Genomic DNA, 23,160 nt, shown 5'->3' with positions numbered 1-23,160 from the left:
ACGCGATACGGTACCACTGCTGTTCCTGCCCGCATACCCGGGCAGGAACAGCAGCGATACAGCACCGCGGCGCGCATGCGTACTTACCTTTTTTTCTCAGTCCGTATCTTGTCTAGTCTGCAAGAGTTTATCCAAAGTTTCCCTTGTTTATCCAAATATGGCAGAGCCAGCACCAAAACGTTTTGCGACGGTCACAGATGCCGATGTGGAGAGGATCATTCGGACCGTACGCCGAAAAGTACCGGAAGGACTCTACGAAAAACAAATATGGTGCTCGATCTGAAAACGTGTACGAAGGACGATCTGTGCCATGTACTTTGTCTGTGCTACGTTGGGATGCACACTCAAAAAGGCGAGAACTACCAGAGAACTACCAGTATAGTTCGTACAAAGGTTTCCGTGCGGCAATTCAACGCCATTTGAATGACCTTGGCAGGAAGTTCGACATTTTCAACGACATGGAATTTCGCAGATCCAATGACACCTTTAATGGAATGATATTTTATAAAGAAACTGAAGAGAGAAGGTGACATGAATTCGATTGCACACAAAGATATTATAACCGACACCGACCTTTACAAGATCACCTACCTCTTCGATACAAAGAAGGATGCCAAGTGCCTAATACAGTCGTCCCTCTCTAATCCGGCACTTGTTTATCCGGAACCCTTGCCAACCGGCGCACTTTCTGACGAAACCAATTTTTTTCGTTCAATTCCTACATCTTAATCCGGCACTTGAATTCCGCCTCCGGCAGTGACTTTTTGAAACGAATCGCTCAAACTGCACGTAGTTTGATTTCATAATCCGGCAGTCGTAAATCGCGTACCGTACAGGTGCACTCCTTGCCAGGCCTAGGCCAGGCTAGGCTTGTCCAGGAGACAACGGCAGTCAACCATACTTTCTTATTTTAGCAAGGAGTAGTGTCCTGCCAATTTTCAGGTGTGTGTGTGCGTGTGTGTGCAAGAGTACATGTGAACATGTTCTCTGTTTTACTTTATCACTGTGTATATTCCCGGAGAACAATTGAGAATATAAAGCCGTGCACCAAATACTTGGGTCGACACGGAAAAACCCTGGGTTTTGACGTACATATGATACATGCATGCAATTGGGTAGGGCCGGGTCAGAGGGCAGGATTTCTTAATCCAGCACCCTCGTTAATCCAGCAGAAAACGCCGTAGCAAAAGGTGGCGGATTAGAGAGGGACGACTGCCTAATACAAGTATGGTTCTATGTCACAATGCATTTCGGTATTGGTGGACGTGAGCTGCAGTGTAACATGAGAAAGCAGGATTTGCTGATCCTGAAAGACAGCAACGGACAGGAGTACACAAGTTGGCAACTGATTTTGCCCAGAAAAACCACCAGCTGGACGCCATTGCCACACCTGCTAGACGTATCCAGAAGGATACACAAGTGTTGTCAGTGCAACGCCTGCTGAGCAAGTTGCACCCTGACTGTGACCGGCAACACCTGCTGAGCAAGTTGCACCCTGACTGTGACTGTGAGCGGCTTTTCCAGAGACCAAAGTCTAACTACTCGCCTCAGGAAGAGTTCTGGTTTACCAGAGCGCCGATGGGAAAGAACACGTTGGGCGATATTATGAAGTCCATCTGTGCGGATGCTGGTACGTCAAAAACGTACGCGAATCACTGCCTCAGGGCATTCACTGTGTCTCGCCTGAACGCTGAGAGTGTGCCAGAGCGCCACATCATGGCCATAATGGGCCACAAGAATGTGCAATCACTGACGAGCTACTGTCGGCCAACAGAGGAGCAGGAGCGCCACATGGCAGCACTGTTAGATGGCGATGCAGGTCAATAGCCTTCAACAAGTACTGCTCTGCTCCCAAGCTCGCAGTTCGGCAGAGATGTGCTGGATTTGCTAGGAGACCTACCTCCACAAGCTTCTGTTCCATCTCCATCGCCTGCTGCTGCTCCAATCTGCTCCCAGGTTGCAACCACAGGTGTTGCTACCTCTGCTGTTGCGTTTTCAGGCCAGCAACCACCTCAAGCGTCCTTCGACGATGGCCACGTAGCTGTGGATGAGCTTCTGGGTGGCCTGTCACCGTCCGAGCTCCTGGCTCTAGAAGCGCCACCAACGCCTTCAGCCACCACTGAACAGCGTAATGCTCAGCTCAACTTTGGTTCCAGAAACAACTTCTCGGGAGCAGTTTTTGACTTGAACCTAACTCTAAATTTTTTTATATAAAATTTAATATTATATTCCTCATGCCTAGGCTCATGGTGGAATCAAGGTAGTTTTTCCCTGCAATAACAGAATGAAGAAGGTGTGTTATGTCATGTATTTCTCGTTTTCTCTAACTCTTTTTGCCGACAGATGCGTTAGCTCCATGGGTGATCTCACCCATGGGGTACATGCGAGCGGACCAGTCCTCCCTCTACAGCGTAGACCCAGAGGCCATTTGCGCCGCCAAGGCTGCTGCCAAGCAAGCCCAGTCTGTGACTACCAAGACCGTCCTGCAGACAGCTGGTCCAGAGGCCCTACCACCAATGCTTCTGGAGCACCTCCAGGCCAAGGGAACAGGTGCATGGCTGACCTGTCTTCCTGTTCGCGAGCATGGATACTCCCTCGACCGGCGGTCCTTCGTTGATGCCCTATGCATTCGGTATGGCCTCACCATCCATGATTCACCTACCGAGTGTCCATGCGGCCGGCCGTTCACCATCGACCACGCAATGATCTGCAAGTTGGGCGGCTATCCCATCCACCGGCACAACCATGTCCGCAACTACCTGGGCCAACTTCTCTCTCAAGTGTCTGAGGATGTGCAGCTGGAGCCACCGCTGCAACCTCTACCGACGGTCCGCACGTTTGACCATGGTCCTGCCCTGCTCACTGCGGACGACGCCAGACCGGACATCAAGGCCAGGGGTTTTTGGTCGGTACAGACTGATGCATTTTTTGATGTAAGGGTGTTCTATCCCAACGCACAGTCGTACCGATCTCGCCCGCTGGCTGAGGTGTTCCAATGGCACGAGCGTCAGAAGCAGTCGGCATACGGTGCCCGGATCCGGGAAGTTGAGCACGCGTCGTTCACCCCGATCGTCCTGTCTTCTGCTGGTGCCCTCGCGAAGGAGGCCACCCGGTTCCTGAAGCTGCTCGGAACGAAGCTCTCCACCAAGCTCTCGCAGCCTTATCCCCTCGTGATGGGAAAGCTGCGGACGGACCTGGCTTTCAGCCTTGTCCGCGACTCCGTCCTGATGGTTCGTGGGAGTCGCCGTGCATTCCGTGCACCTGGTCTGGCGGCGGATGTGGACGCTGTTTCTGTGGAGGCCCGCATTCCCGCCACTACGTGACGCTAAGTCCTCCTGGGGTTTGCCGCTCTCCGGTCCTCTTTCATCCCGTTCTCCCCTCTTTTTTTGGGGGGATTCTTTGTACTTCGTCTTTCTTGTTTTTCTTGTTCCTTTGTTTTTTGTAGGACAGATTTTTGGTGTACTGATTTCGGTTGCTGTTGTGTCTGACTCTATTCCCAATATCTAATTCTGTGGTTGGTTTTCCAACTCATTGGGTTGTAGTTTCCATCATGAGTTTGATTCCACCGTGAGTTATAATAATATTTTGATTGAGTGTTCTATTTATTTCCGAAATTGGGTTGTCTTTTTGCCTTGACTCTTACTTCATGGTGTTGTGAATAAAACCGTTCTCATAATAATAATATTATTATTATTATTGTCTCTTTCCCTCAAACTAGTGAAGATTATTATTATTATTATTATTATTAACTCTAAAATAAAACTCTACTTTTCTGTACTCTTGTAATAGATTGACTAGTAACTGTCGACGCCACCTCATCTCTCTCTCTCTCTATCTCTATTCCTTTCGTGATATCTAACGTATTTACTGTTGATCACTACGTATTATTACTGTTGAACTTCGTATTATTTATTCACGCTGTGTTCTTCCTTTTTCCAGTATTATTGTGCGTGCACACGATGACGTAGGTCGCCATTTTATCCGTGTCATCTTGGTGCGCGAGCCTTTATCCTTTTTCTCTAGCTCTTTTAGTTTTAGTTCTTCTTGTGCAAAAGCAAGTAATTAGTCCAATGTCGAGTGGGCTGTGAGAGTTGCATGTTGGGTAGTGCAGACGGGGTAGTTCACAACACTCTCTTGTACTGGCCTTCACGAAACTGAAAATAAAACCACGCTGGTCATGACCTCGTTGTTTGTGATGTGGGCCTTGTCTGAACCGCAATCCTACACAGTTACACCGGGCATGCCGCGCTGATCTTGCCCTCGGTCAGGTGAGTGATCCTACCCTCGGTCGCGACGCCCTCGGGGCTACGCCCCTTGGGCGTCGCGACCTCGGGCAGGATCACCCACCTGACCTCGGGCAAGATCAGCGCGGCATGCATTGAACCTAACTCTAAACTAAAACCTCGGTCGCGACACCCTCGGGGCTACATCCCTTGGGCGTCGCGACCTCGGGCAGGATCACTCACCTGACCTCGGGCAAGATCAGCGCGGCATGCCCGATGTAACTGTGTAGGATTATGTATATACCAGGGCACAATTGGGCCGGGCTCTTTGTCGGTTCTTTGGTGTCACTGGAAGAGTCTTTCTTGATTTATGTTTGGGAATGCTTCGGTCCATTTTGACAGTTGATGAGAGTCACATCAAGAGTAGATAAACAAGAGTGTGCAACTCCGGATCTCTCCTGCACAATCTGCAGATACCCCCGCCAACGGCGGAATTTTTTGTTGACGTCACCTTTTTTCAGAGAAACGCGCATTTTGCCGCAGAGCAGTGTGAGAGCACGTGCTGGGCACCGACCTTGTAGTGTAAAGCCCGGCCAAGAGCACGAGGGAAAACTTTCCGAAAGACTCGCAGCGCGTTCGTCGTCGAAAAGATTACGTCAACAAAAATTCCGCCGTGGGCCTACCCATCCGCGAGTTGCACACTCTTGTTTATCTACTCTTGGTCACATGCACTCTTGCTGCTGTTTGCACTTTCAAATAAGCATCTACAGGTGGAATCCTGATAATTCAAACCTCGAAATGCCAGGAAAAAACTTCTAATTATCCGGACATTCTAATTATCCAAACATGAACCCACAACACAATACGTATGTCAAAATGCTCTCGTGGTCACACAGAGTTGCGCTTTGGACCTTAGACACAGATTTCACGGATACTGAACTGACCGGCACAGCCAGCTCATGCAAACTGAACTGACCAGTACAGTGTACAGTGAACTTCGAATTATCAGCACAAATCCCACACATTTTCTATGTAAGTGGAATCCGTGGAACTTGGAATTAACCGGACATGTCCGGTTCGAGGTTCAAATTATCCGAAAAATTTATGTGAGAATCGTATTGACAGAAATCGGTCCTGGAAAAACTTCTAATTAAGCGGTATGTTCGAATTAAGCCATATTCGAATTATCAGGATTCCACCTGTATTAACATTTGAAAAAGTCGGCACATTCCGAAGTTCCTGCGATACCTACCCAGGGGCTAGCTACCCCAAGGATCGTGGGGTCTATGCTTTTTGCACTCTATGTGTCCTCACATTGGTTGAAACGCCATCCTGGGTAGGACAACACTTACAATATTTGAGTGCATACACACGGGCAGCAATGAGCTCAATGGAGAACACACCGGTAACACGCACATACCAGTAACAGATGCCAGTAAAGACTGTGGGTATCACATCCAGAACTACAACAGTGGCCCAGTACAGCATGAAGATAGCAGGTAGCAGCCACACTGGACCATGGGTGATGTGCTCAGGAAACTTGATTGGTCCAACATCGCTGTGGGTGAGCAAGAATTGCACAAACAAGTTCAAGTTAGACACATGTGGTGGGAACGCACGCACACGCACACACATGCACACACGCACACACACACACACACGCACACACACACACACACATGCACACACGCACACATGCACATACACATGTACACCCACACACATGCACAAACATGTGCTGGATGTGGGTAGCGATGAGAAAATCAACGCATATTCAGTCAGATAAAAACTAAAAACAAGAATCCATAGTCAAAAGTATGCATTTGTGATTTATGGGTCAACAAGCAGTGCGCTGGCTTCATTACATAACCTGCAATACGCCTTGCACTCATGCACTCAAACCCACAATCTTTCATACCAGCCCAATCGTTTTCGCTTGACTCGTTCTAGTACCGACGTGGTCTCAACAACTCTGGGTGCATGAACAACTCTGGGAGTCAGGGTGCATGAACTTGAGTTCTGTACCCAAGTAGGTTTCAAAGCACAGGCAATGTGTGCAATGTATGCAATGTGTGGCGTGTCGTGATGTGCAGAGTATACGCATGCAGCTGGCAAGCTGGCAGCATCTGGCCCATGGAAAAGAGATCACAGTTGCATACTCTCCCATGGTTGTGGACGTTTGCTGGGAAAAAGGGCACCAACCATTATTTTTATAGCAGTGAATAGAGAATGAGGCACACCAACAACAAGGACCGTGTCGTTACCTTGGTGAATACCATGGTAACGAGTTGCTCAGTTGACTATATTACACATCACTTGCTACTTATACCATTAGTTACCGTACTGGCAATATATGTTGCCGCGTAACGCGTAACGCAGGGGGGTGCGGCGTAACGCGCGACCAGGCTAGTGCGACAAATTTTCGTTGAGTTCGTAACGCGCGTCCGGCGGGGTGCGGCAATCTTTTCATTGCAGTTTGCACTGCAAAAAAAAGGCTGAAAACTGTGAAAGCACGTGTACCGCGTGGTGAAAAGTTCAAAACTGGACGCAGCAGGAAGTCCTGACACTCGAAGGCGCATCATTCAGTGGTTGGCGATCTCAATGGTTTCTTCTTTCCCGAGGTCGTTTTGCGAAGAAGAGCGATGTGTTTACCAGTTTCCTTGTGACAATGCAGAAGTCTCTATTCGCCTTCGGCGTGAAGAAAATCACGCCCAAGCATCATTCAGTGGTTGGCGATCTCAATGGTTTCTTCTTTCCCGAGGTCGTTTTGCGAAGAAGAGCGATGTGTTTACCAGTTTCCTTGTGACAATGCAGAAGTCTCTATTCGCCTTCGGCATGAAGAAAATCACGCCCAAGGAAAGTGAAAAACGAAAGGATGAGGAGAGAAAGGAGACGAAAAACAGGATTGCTGCTGATCGTGCAAAGAAAGTTTTAGTGAAGCAGAAGAAAGTTCGTGAGCAAACGAGAAAGCGTGTTCGTCGGCACCGCCAAAAGGGAACGGAAGCCAAGAGAGTGAAGACTGTCCAACTGCAGCCACCAACTCACTCCGGAGCACCAGCTGCTGCCGTCGGAAAGAAGAAGAGGTACGTGAACTGGTTTCATCCTCTCCTCATCCGAGCTGTCCGCAGTCGAAGAAGCTATTGTGGTGCAGTCAGCTATCTTCAACTGAACTTTGGTGATGGCCGCTTCAGCACACTTGATGAGCGAAACCTTCGACGCTGGTTCGTAACACCCTCGTCTCCTCGTCCCTTGTCATCATTAGTGGTAGCGAAGATGACAATGACACCGGCAGCAGTGATGACTCGAGCAGCGATGACGACTCCAGCAGCAGTGATGACTCGAGCAGCGATGACGACTCCAGCAGCAGTGATGACTCGAGCAGCGATGACGACTCCAGCAGCAGTGATGACTCGAGCAGCGATGACGACTCCAGCAGCAGTGATGGCTCGAGCAGCGATGACGACTCCAGCAGCAGTGATGACTAATGATAGCCACGGTGACTTTGTAATATGTTGTACACTCATTAACTGTGTGAGTGACAGTAGTTTTTGGAGGAAGCGCTCTTCCCCTATGTCACTTTCCTTTTGATGATCTTTTTGTGAACAGATCACTCTGATAGTTAAAATATACAGTCTTCTATTGATATCGTTGTCGCCCTTTGCCGTCGGGTTTGTAACAGTTGGATAGCAACTGAATTTCTGTGCCTTCAATGTGGATGAAAAGAAAAAATGATGCGGCAAAAGCAAAAAAATGATGCGGCAATAGCAAAAAAGTGATGCGGCAATAGCAAAAAAAGGACTGCGGCAATATAGAAACCTGTGTAACGGCTCCTGTGCGACTTTGCATGTAACGCCCTGCGGCCGGCAAACATGTGCCAATGTAACGCTTCATGGCCTCACTGCGGCAACATATATTGCCAGTACGGTATTAATGCATTTATCTTGCTATGACGAAGCTGCAGCCTAATTACATGGCCTATGATTTCATAACCAGATCCACTACGTTAAGGTTTCAATTAAGTATAGATTCATTACGTCTATAATAGCTCCTGAATGATATCACCAAGATGACTCGGTTGCTCTCTGTTTGAGTCCTTGGTGACATGGAGCCGAAACTATTCTCATTGTTTGTCCTCTCTACAATTGTAGCTTCGAGATCAAGCAAGTTCGTCTCAACATCATCTCAAACTCAAGATCATCTCCAGCTCAAGATCATCCCCAGCTCAAGATCATCTCAAGTGCAAGATCTCAAGCTATCTCAAGGCATGTTACCCAAGAGTATCCTCTATTGGCAACGATGAGGTAACCGATAATGAGTTTACAATACGTGAGGGCCAGCAGAACCCGGGCCACCACCTTTATTAATAAAATTATAACTGAGGCGAAATTGTGGGATCCTGCAACTGATGGCAACGAAGTAATAGTCAAACTAACCGAATTAATAGTCAAACTGCTAACCGAATTAATAGTCAAACTGCTTAACCGAATTAATAGTCAAACTGCTTAACCGAAGTAATAGTCAAACTGCTTAACCGAATTAATAGTCAAACTGCTTAACCGAATTAATAGTCAAACTGCTTAACCGAATTAATAGTCAAACTGCTTAACCGAATTAATAGTCAAACTGCTTAACCGAATTAATAGTCAAACTGCTTAACCGAAGCGTCTAATAAACTAGAAGAAATGCACCTGAAATGTGAAATGTGCAGATCAAGATGACGACGAAACCACATCTGAAAAGGTTTCGGAATTCAGAAAGGCAATGAATGAAGTTCTCGATGACAGGATGGCTGCTATCATCCTCGAAGTTGAAGATTTAAAGAAAACATGCGAAGAACTAAACGAAAGAGTTGAGGTGTTTGAGCAGCGCTACTGCAAGCTGACATCCACTGTCTCCTGGAAAATCCAAAGCACCCCAAACGCACCGGTAGCGCCTTGCCTACCTTCAAGCAGCTCCCCGCTAAAGATATTAGATGAACTCTCCCATTTGACATCATTCTTGTCGATGCAACACCAGAGCCTAAGCAGGATATCCAGCGACTGTTGGCTGACTAGGACCTACTGAGATCTCCGAAAACCGCACGTAGAGCAATTCGTCTGTGTAAAATTAACTGTTGCAGTATCCTAAACGAGAGCATGCCCAACCTCCAGCAGGATCTCGTCAGCTGCCAGCATTGGGCTAAGAATGGACATGGAAACATTTTCTCCAAAAGAAACCTTCATCTCTTGAAATTACGACATTCCCGAATCCTCCTCTGTTTCAATGGACGACATTCCAATTGCATCTGGGCTTGCCGCTAAACATCTCGGCATAGAGCTCAGCAATGGCTTTTATCAAAAGTTCCACGACCACTTCCACACAATCTTCAGGAAGTTTCAGCAACGTGTCAATCCTGTATGTTTCATGGGTCGACACTTATCATCATCCCATATTGCTCTCTTATCATCATCCCATATTGCTCTCTTATCATCATCCCATATTGCTCTCTTATCATCATCCCATATTGCTCTCTTATCATCATCCCATATTGCTCTCTTATCATCATCCCATATTGCTCTCTTATCATCATCCCATATTGCTCTCTTGCAGAAGTCCTATGTGCATCCGGCAATTGAGTACGCCATTCCTGTCTGGTCACTTAGGATCACATCCGCTCAGCTAGAGTAAATTGATGTATTCCAGGCTGAGGTTCGCCGGCAATTCCATAGTTCTTTGAAAATAGACTTTGATAACTATGAATCAAAATCGAATTTCACTAGATTGTGTCGCTTAGAGTCCCCGCAATTTCGCCGGATCTTTATTTCTCTGCTTATTTTTTTATACCGTATTTCCCCGATAAGTCGCACAGGATTATAGGTCTCATCCCCATTTTCCGGCCTGAGCCATGATTACGTACGTCGCAATCGAGCTATGTCATCTTCTATGTGCCATGCGCTACCTGATGTACCAGCCTGCTATGTCGGATACCGCTAACCATGCATCGACTAACTGTTAGGCGCCAGGCACGAACTGATGGTGGTGGTGGTGGTGGTGAGAAGGAGAGCTCTGTGCCACTTTGCAGCCTAGAGAGCGTGTGTGGGCAGGCGTGTATTTACCGCCATATTACCAGGTGTGTGATTACCGCCATATTACCAGGTGTGTGATTACCACCATATTACCAGGTGTGTGATTACCGCCATATTACCAGGTGTGTGATTACCACCATATTACCAGGTGTGTGATTACCACCATATTACCAGGTGTGTGATTACCACCATATTACCAGGTGTGTGATTACCGCCATATTACCAGGTGTGTGATTACCACCATATTACCAGGTGTGTGATTACCACCATATTACCAGGTGTGTGATTACCACCATATTACCAGGTGTGTGATTACCACCATATTACCAGGTGTGTGATTACCGCCATATTACCAGGTGTGTGATTACCGCCATATTACCAGGTGTGTGATTACCGCCATATTACCAGGTGTGTGATTACCACCATATTACCAGGTGTGTGATTACCACCATATTACCAGGTGTGTGATTACCGCCATATTACCAGGTGTGTGATTACCACCATATTACCAGGTGTGTGATTACCACCATATTACCAGGTGTGTGATTACCACCATATTACCAGGTGTGTGATTACCGCCATATTACCAGGTGTGTGATTACCGCCATATTACCAGGTGTGTGATTACCACCATATTACCAGGTGTGTGATTACCACCATATTACCAGGTGTGTGATTACCGCCATATTACCAGGTGTGTGATTACCACCATATTACCAGGTGTGTGATTACCACCATATTACCAGGTGTGTGATTACCACCATATTACCAGGTGTGTGATTACCACCATATTACCAGGTGTGTGATTACCACCATATTACCAGGTGTGTGATTACCGCCATATTACCAGGTGTGTGATTACCGCCATATTACCAGGTGTGTGATTACCGCCATATTACCAGGTGTGTGATTACCACCATATTACCAGGTGTGTGATTACCACCATATTACCAGGTGTGTGATTACCGCCATATTACCAGGTGTGTGATTACCACCATATTACCAGGTGTGTGATTACCACCATATTACCAGGTGTGTGATTACCACCATATTACCAGGTGTGTGATTACCGCCATATTACCAGGTGTGTGATTACCGCCATATTACCAGGTGTGTGATTACCACCATATTACCAGGTGTGTGATTACCGCCATATTACCAGGTGTGTGATTACCGCCATATTACCAGGTGTGTGATTACCGCCATATTACCAGGTGTGTGATTACCGCCATATTACCAGGTGTGTGATTACCGCCATATTACCAGGTGTGTGATTACCACCATATTACCAGGTGTGTGATTACCGCCATATTACCAGGTGTGTGATTACCACCATATTACCAGGTGTGTGATTACCACCATATTACCAGGTGTGTGATTACCGCCATATTACCAGGTGTGTGATTACCACCATATTACCAGGTGTGTGATTACCGCCATATTACCAGGTGTGTGATTACCGCCATATTACCAGGTGTGTGATTACCGCCATATTACCAGGTGTGTGATTACCACCATATTACCAGGTGTGTGATTACCACCATATTACCAGGTGTGTGATTACCGCCATATTACCAGGTGTGTGATTACCACCATATTACCAGGTGTGTGATTACCACCATATTACCAGGTGTGTGATTACCACCATATTACCAGGTGTGTGATTACCACCATATTACCAGGTGTGTGATTACCACCATATTACCAGGTGTGTGATTACCACCATATTACCAGGTGTGTGATTACCACCATATTACCAGGTGTGTGATTACCACCATATTACCAGGTGTGTGATTACCACCATATTACCAGGTGTGTGATTACCACCATATTACCAGGTGTGTGATTACCACCATATTACCAGGTGTGTGATTACCGCCATATTACCAGGTGTGTGATTACCACCATATTACCAGGTGTGTGATTACCGCCATATTACCAGGTGTGTGATTACCGCCATATTACCAGGTGTGTGATTACCGCCATATTACCAGGTGTGTGATTACCGCCATATTACCAGGTGTGTGATTACCGCCATATTACCAGGTGTGTGATTACCACCATATTACCAGGTGTGTGATTACCGCCATATTACCAGGTGTGTGATTACCGCCATATTACCAGGTGTGTGATTACCACCATATTACCAGGTGTGTGATTACCGCCATATTACCAGGTGTGTGATTACCACCATATTACCAGGTGTGTGATTACCGCCATATTACCAGGTGTGTGATTACCGCCATATTACCAGGTGTGTGATTACCGCCATATTACCAGGTGTGTGATTACCACCATATTACCAGGTGTGTGATTACCACCATATTACCAGGTGTGTGATTACCGCCATATTACCAGGTGTGTGATTACCACCATATTACCAGGTGTGTGATTACCACCATATTACCAGGTGTGTGATTACCACCATATTACCAGGTGTGTGATTACCACCATATTACCAGGTGTGTGATTACCACCATATTACCAGGTGTGTGATTACCACCATATTACCAGGTGTGTGATTACCACCATATTACCAGGTGTGTGATTACCACCATATTACCAGGTGTGTGATTACCACCATATTACCAGGTGTGTGATTACCACCATATTACCAGGTGTGTGATTACCACCATATTACCAGGTGTGTGATTACCACCATATTACCAGGTGTGTGATTACCGCCATATTACCAGGTGTGTGATTACCACCATATTACCAGGTGTGTGATTACCGCCATATTACCAGGTGTGTGATTACCGCCATATTACCAGGTGTGTGATTACCGCCATATTACCAGGTGTGTGATTACCACCATATTACCAGGTGTGTGATTACCACCATATTACCAGGTGTGTGATTACCGCCATATTACCAGGTGTGTGATTACCACCATATTACCAGGTGTGTGATTACCACCATATTACCAGGTGTGTGATTACCACCATATTACCAGGTGTGTGATTACCACCATATTACCAGGTGTGTGATTACCACCATATTACCAGGTGTGTGATTACCACCATATTACCAGGTGTGTGATTACCACCATATTACCAGGTGTGTGATTACCACCATATTACCAGGTGTGTGATTACCACCATATTACCAGGTGTGTGATTACCACCATATTACCAGGTGTGTGATTACCACCATATTACCAGGTGTGTGATTACCACCATATTACCAGGTGTGTGATTACCACCATATTACCAGGTGTGTGATTACCACCATATTACCAGGTGTGTGATTACCACCATATTACCAGGTGTGTGATTACCACCATATTACCAGGTGTGTGATTACCACCATATTACCAGGTGTGTGATTACCGCCATATTACCAGGTGTGTGATTACCACCATATTACCAGGTGTGTGATTACCACCATATTACCAGGTGTGTGATTACCACCATATTACCAGGTGTGTGATTACCACCATATTACCAGGTGTGTGATTACCACCATATTACCAGGTGTGTGATTACCACCATATTACCAGGTGTGTGATTACCACCATATTACCAGGTGTGTGATTACCACCATATTACCAGGTGTGTGATTACCACCATATTACCAGGTGTGTGATTACCACCATATTACCAGGTGTGTGATTACCACCATATTACCAGGTGTGTGATTACCACCATATTACCAGGTGTGTGATTACCACCATATTACCAGGTGTGTGATTACCGCCATATTACCAGGTGTGTGATTACCACCATATTACCAGGTGTGTGATTACCGCCATATTACCAGGTGTGTGATTACCGCCATATTACCAGGTGTGTGATTACCGCCATATTACCAGGTGTGTGATTACCACCATATTACCAGGTGTGTGATTACCACCATATTACCAGGTGTGTGATTACCGCCATATTACCAGGTGTGTGATTACCACCATATTACCAGGTGTGTGATTACCACCATATTACCAGGTGTGTGATTACCACCATATTACCAGGTGTGTGATTACCACCATATTACCAGGTGTGTGATTACCACCATATTACCAGGTGTGTGATTACCACCATATTACCAGGTGTGTGATTACCACCATATTACCAGGTGTGTGATTACCACCATATTACCAGGTGTGTGATTACCACCATATTACCAGGTGTGTGATTACCACCATATTACCAGGTGTGTGATTACCACCATATTACCAGGTGTGTGATTACCACCATATTACCAGGTGTGTGATTACCACCATATTACCAGGTGTGTGATTACCACCATATTACCAGGTGTGTGATTACCACCATATTACCAGGTGTGTGATTACCACCATATTACCAGGTGTGTGATTACCACCATATTAATCAGCCATAAGTACAGCTACAGTGGTGTCTTCAACTTCATTCTCCTGAGCCATAATTGTTTCAATATAATTATTCACATCACTAGGAAGTGACGCTCGATTGTAAGTCACACCCGCTTCTTCACACCCGCTTCTTCACACCCGCTTCTTCACACCCTTTGCTTCTTCCTCTCTTGAAGTTCACTTTAAAAAGGTGCGACTTATATTCGGGGAAACTCGGGGAAGAAGAAACTAGTGCACTTTGGAATTGTCTCCCTCCCCGGTTCACAACTTTAGATTCCCTCGCTGAATTCAAGCATCATTTACATAAATATTATTACATCGCAAAGTATCGGTTCGATTGCACTAGTAAACCTTTTGATGTGCAATAATTGATTTACATGCTTGTGTATCATTTGTACAGAATCTATCATTTCCACACTCCCTTTGCACCGATAATTGGCATGGAGACTATAATTTGAATAGAGCTATAAACAGCAGGGCATAGCTTAAGGATTTCATTTAGCTCGGACAAATGTCCTTCCGTTTTGAAATCTGTCCGGACATGCCCGGACATTTTCCACAACACATGTTCAGGGTGTTTCTTCTTTTTTTTTAGTAGTACTGAAGTATATTCACAATGACTCATTATGTGGACGTATCTCACACATTACTATGTACAATTCACCAATTTATTTGTATTAGAAACTGAACTATTTACTGACGACAAATATATGTACAAGAAAGCGTTGCAGTCAAGAATTCAGTTGCAGCTGATATTCCTACTCGGCGAAGAAGGCATCCCAGTCTTCCAGGTCAAGTGCACCGCTCATCTCACGCCTGAGACTACGGTGTACGTGTTAGTTGTACGATATGCAAGTCGCATTTGGCACGAAGCTCCGAAGAAAGCCCAACTCTGCATAAAAAGGTCGAAAGGTCGCTGCTCTTTTTTTTACTTTTTGACCGGACACTATGTCCGGTGAAATTGAAAACGTCCAGTCAGTGGCCGAAAATGGCAAGAAAATGTCCGATGTCCGGCCGTTAATCTATGCCCTGAACAGTATCAAAAACACACATGTAAGCGAGGCTGGTCTAGTGTTTTCAAGAACGTTTTCTTATGACATTCATCGTTTGTACTGTATTTGGAAATTGCTCACTTTCTTTGCACATATTCTGCTCTTCTTCCTTGATTATTGATTGTGATGTATTCCAAGCAACTGATGAATGTCACAAGAGCACGTTCTTGGAAACACTAGACCAGCCTCGCTTACATGTGTGTATTTGATACTGTTCATAGCTCTATTTGCTTTGCACACTTTCACTTTTTCCATTTTCTAATAAATTAAGATAAATACTACATGTATCACCTGTAGAAGTGCAGCAAAACTCCGAGCACTGACGCACACCCTACACCAAGTACTGGTGAGTCGACAAGCAGCATTGTCAATTTCAGCACAGGTAGTGTGCTAGTCAGGTAGTTACGGAAAAACTGGAGAGACACGATAGACACAAGAGACGAGAGAGAGAGAAACGATGGGGTCATCTAATGTCCCTGTCGTGCATATAACAGACCTGTCACCACATGCATACAGTGCACATTTCAACTCTGCTTCGCATACGGGAGGGGTACTAGAAAGGGCGTACTGATCAAAATACACACAGCGGCAGCAGCGGCAGCAGCGGCAGCAGCGGCAGGAGCAGTGGTGGCAGCAACAATGATAGCGATGCAAGCTAATGCTACCTCTCTACTTCAGCCGTAACTGTGCTGTCTCTCCTTTCTGTTCCCTTGTTCTGTAATGTTTGCCGACCACTGACCATTGCAAAGGCAATATTGTACTAGGCTGAGGGTAGTAATATGAAGACAGAGCTACAGGAAGTCTCTTCAGCGTCAGCATCGCATGCTTACACACTGTTTACGATGCGCCGTTTGCGGCCAGATGAGTCTGTCGATGCTTTTCCAGATGACGTCAAACGCCTGTGCGCACTAGTGTGGCGGGAATACTGAAAATGCCAGTGGCCATGTGCAGTGTTCTCAGTGTATTAGTGTATTAGTGTAACAGTGTATTAGTGGACTGAAGGGTAAGGTTGCGAAGTAGGTGAGTTTCGGAATTTAACAAGTGATGAGTTCATGTTGTCGACTCTGGTTTATCGGGTCACATCTTTGAGGCGGTGTGAGAAAGAACACCAGAGTCCTTGTAGGAGTTTTACTTCCGTGGGTAGTCAGGAACCACAGTTTTACTTCCGTGGGTAGCCAGGAACCACAGTTTTACTTCCGTGGGTAGTCAGGAACCACAGTTTTACTTTCGTGGGTAGTCAGGAACCACAGTTTTACTTTCGTGGGTAGTCAGGAACCACAGTTTTACTTCCATGGGTAGTCAGGAACCACAGTTTTACTTCCGTGGGTAGTCAGGAACCACAGTTTTACTTTCGTGGGTAGTCAAGAACCACAGTTTTACTTCCGTGGGTAGTCAGGAACCACAGTTTTACTTCCGTGGGTAGTCTACTAGTTGACGCGAAGAATGCCTTCAATTGCCTGAACCGCCAAGCAGCTCTTCACAATGTTCGCCACTTGTGTCCTTCCCTGGCTACCACACTGCTGAACTGCTACCAAGATGATGCCCGCCTCTTCGTTTCTGGCGGTGGTGAGCTTTCCTCCGCAGAGGGTACCACACAAGGTGACCCTCTGTCGATGGTTTTCTATGCCCTCGCTACATTACCATTCGTACGGCACCTCCGCACTACCCACGCCAACATCCGTCAATTGTGGTATGCCGATGATTCAAGTGGTGCAGGCAAGCTACGGGCCCTTCGACGCTGGTGGGATGATGTGGACGAGACCGGGAAACCTTACGGTTACCATGTCAACGCCTCGCAAGACTCTCCTCCTCGTCAAGCCCGACCTGCTCAACCTGGCCCACAGTGTCTTTGCAGGAACTGGCATTGAAGTGGTCACGGATGGAGCACGCTACCTGGGTGCCGCTATAGGGACACCGGATTTCATCGCTGGCTATACAGCTGGGAAAGTACAAGACTGGCAGCAGGAGCTTATGTGACAGTCCGAGATTGCCACTACCGAACCTCATGCGGCGTATGCCACCCTCACACACGGATTGCGTGGTCGATGGACATATCTCCTTCGTACACTGGAGTTCTCAGCTGAACAGCTGCAGCGCCTGGATGACACGGTCGCGGAGCACTTCCTTCCGGCTCTGACAGGGAAACGCACATTCACGGCGGATGACCTCTCTCTTCTACGTCTACCTTGCCGGCTCGGTGGAATCGGTTTGCCATACAAGTACTTCAAAGAAATCGCTACCTCCCACCTGCAGGCTTCCCAAGTCATCAACGAGCAGCCAGGTTGACGAGATCATCCACCAGCACGATCGAGAGTGGCAGCATCATTCCTGCGACTTTGTGGATCAGCTAGCCCGCCGTGAGAGAGCATCTGCTACCAAGTCCTCCAAGAAAGCTAGTGCTGCCTCTTTCGCTGCTCTCCGAGAAGCTGCGGACCGCCCCTTGGCCCGTCGTATGGATGAGCTGTCCCGCAAAGGCCCCTCTTCCTGGCTCACTGCTCTTCCTCTCAAGGAACATGGGTTCCACCTCTCGAAGCAGGAGTTCAGGGACGGCCTTGCATTGCGGTATGACTGGCCTCTCCTCGATGTCCCCACGAAGTGTGCCTGTGGAGTTCTGTTCTCCACTGCTCATGCCATGTGTTGCCCCCGGGGTGGCTTCCCTACAATCCGCCATAACGAAGTCCGTGACATGGTAGGGGAGCTACTCACGGAGGTCTGCCACGCAGTGGCAATCGAGCCTCAGCTAGCCCCGCTCCCTGCAGAGGTGTTTACGGCTGCATCGGCAAACACCGCCGAGGATGCTTGCGCTGATGTCCGTGTCCGTGGCTTCTGGACCCGAGCACAGGATGCTTTCTTTGACGTACGCGTCTTCCATCCTGATGCGGCATCCTACTCGGCCCAACCACTGGATGCCCTACTGCTTCAGCACGAGCGCCAGAAGAAGCTGCAGTACGGAGAGCGAATCCTCAATGTGGATCGTGGCACATTCAGCCCGCTGGTGTTGTCAACTTCTGGTGTTGCCTCCCCTGAATGTGAAAGGTTCCTTAAGTGCCTCTGTGGCTTGCTTGCCAGGGCTGATTCCAGCATGCCCTATGCACACCATGTTGCATATGTGCGCTGCAGGCTGTCTTTCGCGCTGCTCCGGTCCGCTGTCATGTGTGTCCGTGGGTCTCGGTCGGCATACCATCGTCCAGCTAGCGAGCTCAGGGAGCTGGCGGTGGTTGAAAGCCGGATCTAAAACCATTTGTGTTTTAGTGTGACTCTCGCCATTCCAGAGACATATTTTCCACACCTGTGTACTATTATTAATATTATCTTCCTAGCATACCCGGGTTTCTCATCATTGTGTTGCTTTTGCCCGTAAAAGAGGCTGTTTCTTCAAAAAGTAGTCAGGAACCACAGTTTTACTTCCGTGGGTAGTCAGGAACCACAGTTTTACTTCCGTGGGTAGTCAGGAACCACAGTTTTACTTCCGTGGGTAGTCAGGAACCACAGTTTTACTTCCGTGGGTAGTCAGGAACCACAGTTTTACTTTCGTGGGTAGACAGGAACCACAGTTTTACTTCCGTGGGTAGTCAGGAACCACAGGAAAAGAAATCAGCTCAGTGTCTAGCCCGAGCATATAAGACGAGACTGTCTGCAGTGTCTGCAGTGGCGCAAGGGTGGTAGTTCAAAACCTGTTTGCCACTTTTGTGATGAGTGCAGTAATGTGAGATCCTCACTGTGTTGGATGGCGGTTCTATAAAGCGCTCGAGCAGCAGCAGTGGTTGCAGCAACACACAGAGCAGCAACACACAGAGCTGCAACACACAGAGCTGCACCTTATGCAGAAGCCAGGTTAAGTTTATATCACCGAGTACTCAAACTATGAACATCATCAACAGAAACACAACTGACAAAAGAGGTGCCTACCTACACAATTTCCAAGTTCTCACTATGAATCCCTATATTGTAGTTCATTTCTGTATACCTTCTAACCCCCTGGCTCATTTAACCGGAGTTATTAACAACTGAACATCACAGTAGGACAGATGAAAATGTCTCCATCTCTATGCATTTCCATGTATCTCCATGTATCTCTATCTCTATGTATCTCTATGTACAGTATCTCTATGCATCTCTATGCATCTCTATGCATCAGGTCATAAACAGAGCGGTGCTCCTGTTGCCTGGCACTAACCTGGACAATGGATTGCTCTATATTCAAACTGGTAGAGATCTGATGAGAAGAAAGCAACAACACGGAAATCAAAAATCAATGCACATGTTTTTATAACACCATTCAAGTTTCAGTACAGTTTCCACATATTGATATGCATGTGGTGTTTATGGGATGGTCATGTGATGGTCATGATGTTAGCATGATGTTCATGTGATGGTCATACAGGGGCATAGCTGGTCCCCCTTTTAGGAGGGGGGGGGGGGGGGGGGGGTGCACGGCCGCATATGTGTAGGATTGCTGGTGCATGGCATTCATGGTCATTACGTGCATGCTGAACCTAGGTCGACATTTTTAGGGGGATGTACGTGCCCCCCCCCCCCCCCCCATGCCATGTGCGAGCTACGCACCTGGTCATATGATGCTAATATGATACTCATGTGCTGCTGCTGGCCACCAAGGGGGAGACCGAGGCCTAGTCAGCATCCTTACCTGATGTAAAATAGAACATCACAACTTACCTGCCATGAACAAGGATGTTGAGATACGATCATCAGTTGAACTGGGTCGTCTCCTTCCTTCACCAACGACTGTGCACACCCATGCACGTACACATACGGATACACACATGCATGCACGTACACACACACACACACACACACACACACACACACACACACACACACACACACACACACACAATGCCCCGTGACCATAGGTCATAGCTTCCTGTGTCTCCCTGTCCAAGCCTGCATTCTCGTATTTTAGCACATGTCCCCATTGGCCTGGGTAGTAGCTTCATACATGCCCCCCCCCCCCCCCCCCCACTTTGCCATTGCTGCCCAGACCGTATGCCTACCTCACACCTGATCTTACTCTTTAGCATAAACGAGAATGAGTCTATCAACTGGTGTCCTGCGGCAGTCTCTACCCGAGAGACTTGTACTGTTCTAACACTGCCATGGCTGCCATGACTGCCATGACTACCATGGCTGCCATGACTACCATGACTGCCATCAACATCAGCACTCACTAACCTGTAGGAATATATCATACACCAGGGTACTGTTCTGAGCAACGTCAACCCTATAAGAACACACATGCACATAACACACACACACACACACACACACACACACACACACACACACACACACACACACACACACACACACACACACACACACACACACACACACACACACACACACACACACATGTATTTGAGGTGATAACAGGCTGATCCATAGTCCAAAGGCAACAAAACAGACCGGTTCTGGGTTCTGCAGATTTGACCGGTTCTGCAGATTTGACGGGTTCTGCAGATTTCAAATAGAGAAATTCTTATTCGTAGCTGTACGAGGCGGCGCATGCGAGCAATACAGTACACTGTAGTACATACATCTACAAAAACTTCTGAGTAGTTCTGACGCAACTTGCTCTTAGAATTATGCAATCTTGTAAAAAATGGGTCAGGCCGTCTACATAGATGAAATGGTAAAAAGCTTCAAAACTTCTCCTCCTGAGACCCACAGCCTGTGTCATGACATGATCCACTTGACTGTCCACAACACTGCACTGTGCCCTTATACATGTATCTCGCATACAACACATAGCACTGGCATAGCACTGGCATAGCACTGGCATAGCACTGGCTACAATATGGAAGGTGACACGATCCTGAAAACATGCTGTGGCAGCAACAAATCAGAAGGTGCACAATCTTGCGAGTTACTAGTACCAGTATGTACTCTTGAGCTACCATACTTTCCCCATTAAATGTACAGTACTTTTATTTTTTCAAAGGTGGTCAGACCTGTACTACTATAGGAGACTGTACTAGTATTGGAGACATGTACTTTTATTGTTTCTGGAAAGATTGATTGCCTGGGTTGGGTGGCAATCAACTCGTGATAACGATGCTGTAAGGCTGTAAATACACCCAATCATGGTAAGAATCAGTGTACAAAGACACAAAGATGATGAACGGGTAAGAAAAACGAAGTAAGGTGGACCCTGGTACCTGTACCCCAGTAATGCCCATCACATCATTCCGGCATGTACTATTATCAGAGACGTGTCCTTTTATATTTTTGATCCACACTCAACAATTTATTGCATTCCCAACTCGTCACTCAACATGTTCTATAATTGGAGATGTACTAATATTGGAGACGTGTACGTTATGTACTCTTGAGAGTTATGTACTGTTGGTGTTATGTACTGTTGGTGTTATGTACTGTTGGTGTTATGTACTGTTGGTGTTATGTACTGTTGGTGTTATGTACTGTTGGTGTTATGTACTGTTGGTGTTATGTACTGTTGGTGTTATGTACTGTTGGTGTTATGTACTGTTGGTGTTATGTACTGTTGGTGTTATGTACTGTTGGTGTTATGTACTGTTGGTGGTTGGTGCGAGACAGTAGGTGCAGCTTATTAATGTTTGTCCTTGACTTCCTTTATTCGACTGCAATGCAATGGACTGTACCACCCCAGGGAATCAAACATGTACTTACATCATGTGGACAGGTTGTACTTACATCATGTGGACAGGTTGCTCCTGCTCATAGCCATCCACACGCGTTGTGAACACTGCCGACATGACTATGGTACACACACACACACACACACACACACACACACACACACACACACGCACACACACACACACGCACACACACACACAGACGCAGACACGAAGAAACTCAGTGACCAATCATGGCTCCACCATCATACCTTGTACTTGTTGCTCACTGCCAAAACTGGTCACGTGGGTCTCCCCGGGAGAGGGGAGAGAGACTCAAAAGGAATCTTGGAAAGATGACTCAACTGGCTATTGAACCGCCCAACGGCCGACACCCCCTGAAATCCCCAAATCTCTGGGTGGACTTGAAAATGATCCCACTTATGGGCTCACCACACCTCAGTAAGTGGGTGAGGACAAGGTGCAGAAAAAGGATTGACGGCATCAGGGTATCCGTCCTGGGATCCAACTGCAGTTACCCCTGCCCCCAGTGAAGGTAATACTTGCTACTAGTGTGGGTGGCTAAATCAGAGTGGATCTGATCTAAGCGTCACTAGCATCCTTGATTGCACAAGAGTTAATCTAGCCAGAAGCAGTCCATGGTTAACAGGTATGTATACTTCAAATAGAAAGTAACCTGAAACCAACAAAGGTGGCAGATACAACAATACACCTTCAAGCAGTCGAGCCTGTTGGCAACAGACCCAACACAATCAGGCATAAGTGTACCCACCAACCGGACTAGCTGGCACCATCATACCTAAACACACACACACACACACGCGCGTGTGCGCGCGCACACACCAC

The 23,160-nt window shown here is 46.9% G+C and overlaps 1 protein-coding gene across 1 annotated transcript in view; it reads right to left on the bottom strand.

Moving 5' to 3' along the window:
* The window catches only part of LOC135821924 (uncharacterized), a 46,602-nt gene that overhangs the window by 17,568 nt on the left and 5,874 nt on the right, over window positions 1–23,160 (bottom strand). The window contains exons 6-11 of the mRNA XM_065334902.1: window positions 22,370–22,433; window positions 20,867–20,915; window positions 20,351–20,419; window positions 19,851–19,889; window positions 15,965–16,086; window positions 5,644–5,781 (exon numbers count right to left, since the gene is read on the bottom strand). Coding sequence (XP_065190974.1) covers window positions 5,644–5,781; window positions 15,965–16,086; window positions 19,851–19,889; window positions 20,351–20,419; window positions 20,867–20,915; window positions 22,370–22,431 — 479 coding nt within the window. The 5' untranslated portion in view covers window positions 22,432–22,433. The remainder of the gene's footprint in view (window positions 1–5,643; window positions 5,782–15,964; window positions 16,087–19,850; window positions 19,890–20,350; window positions 20,420–20,866; window positions 20,916–22,369; window positions 22,434–23,160) is intronic.

This window comes from Sycon ciliatum, chromosome 1 (genome assembly GCF_964019385.1).
Source record: "Sycon ciliatum chromosome 1, ocSycCili1.1, whole genome shotgun sequence".
NCBI lineage: Eukaryota > Metazoa > Porifera > Calcarea > Leucosolenida > Sycettidae > Sycon > Sycon ciliatum.
Note: the sequence above shows the minus strand (reverse complement) of the source record. Positions and strands in the feature narration are given on the sequence as shown.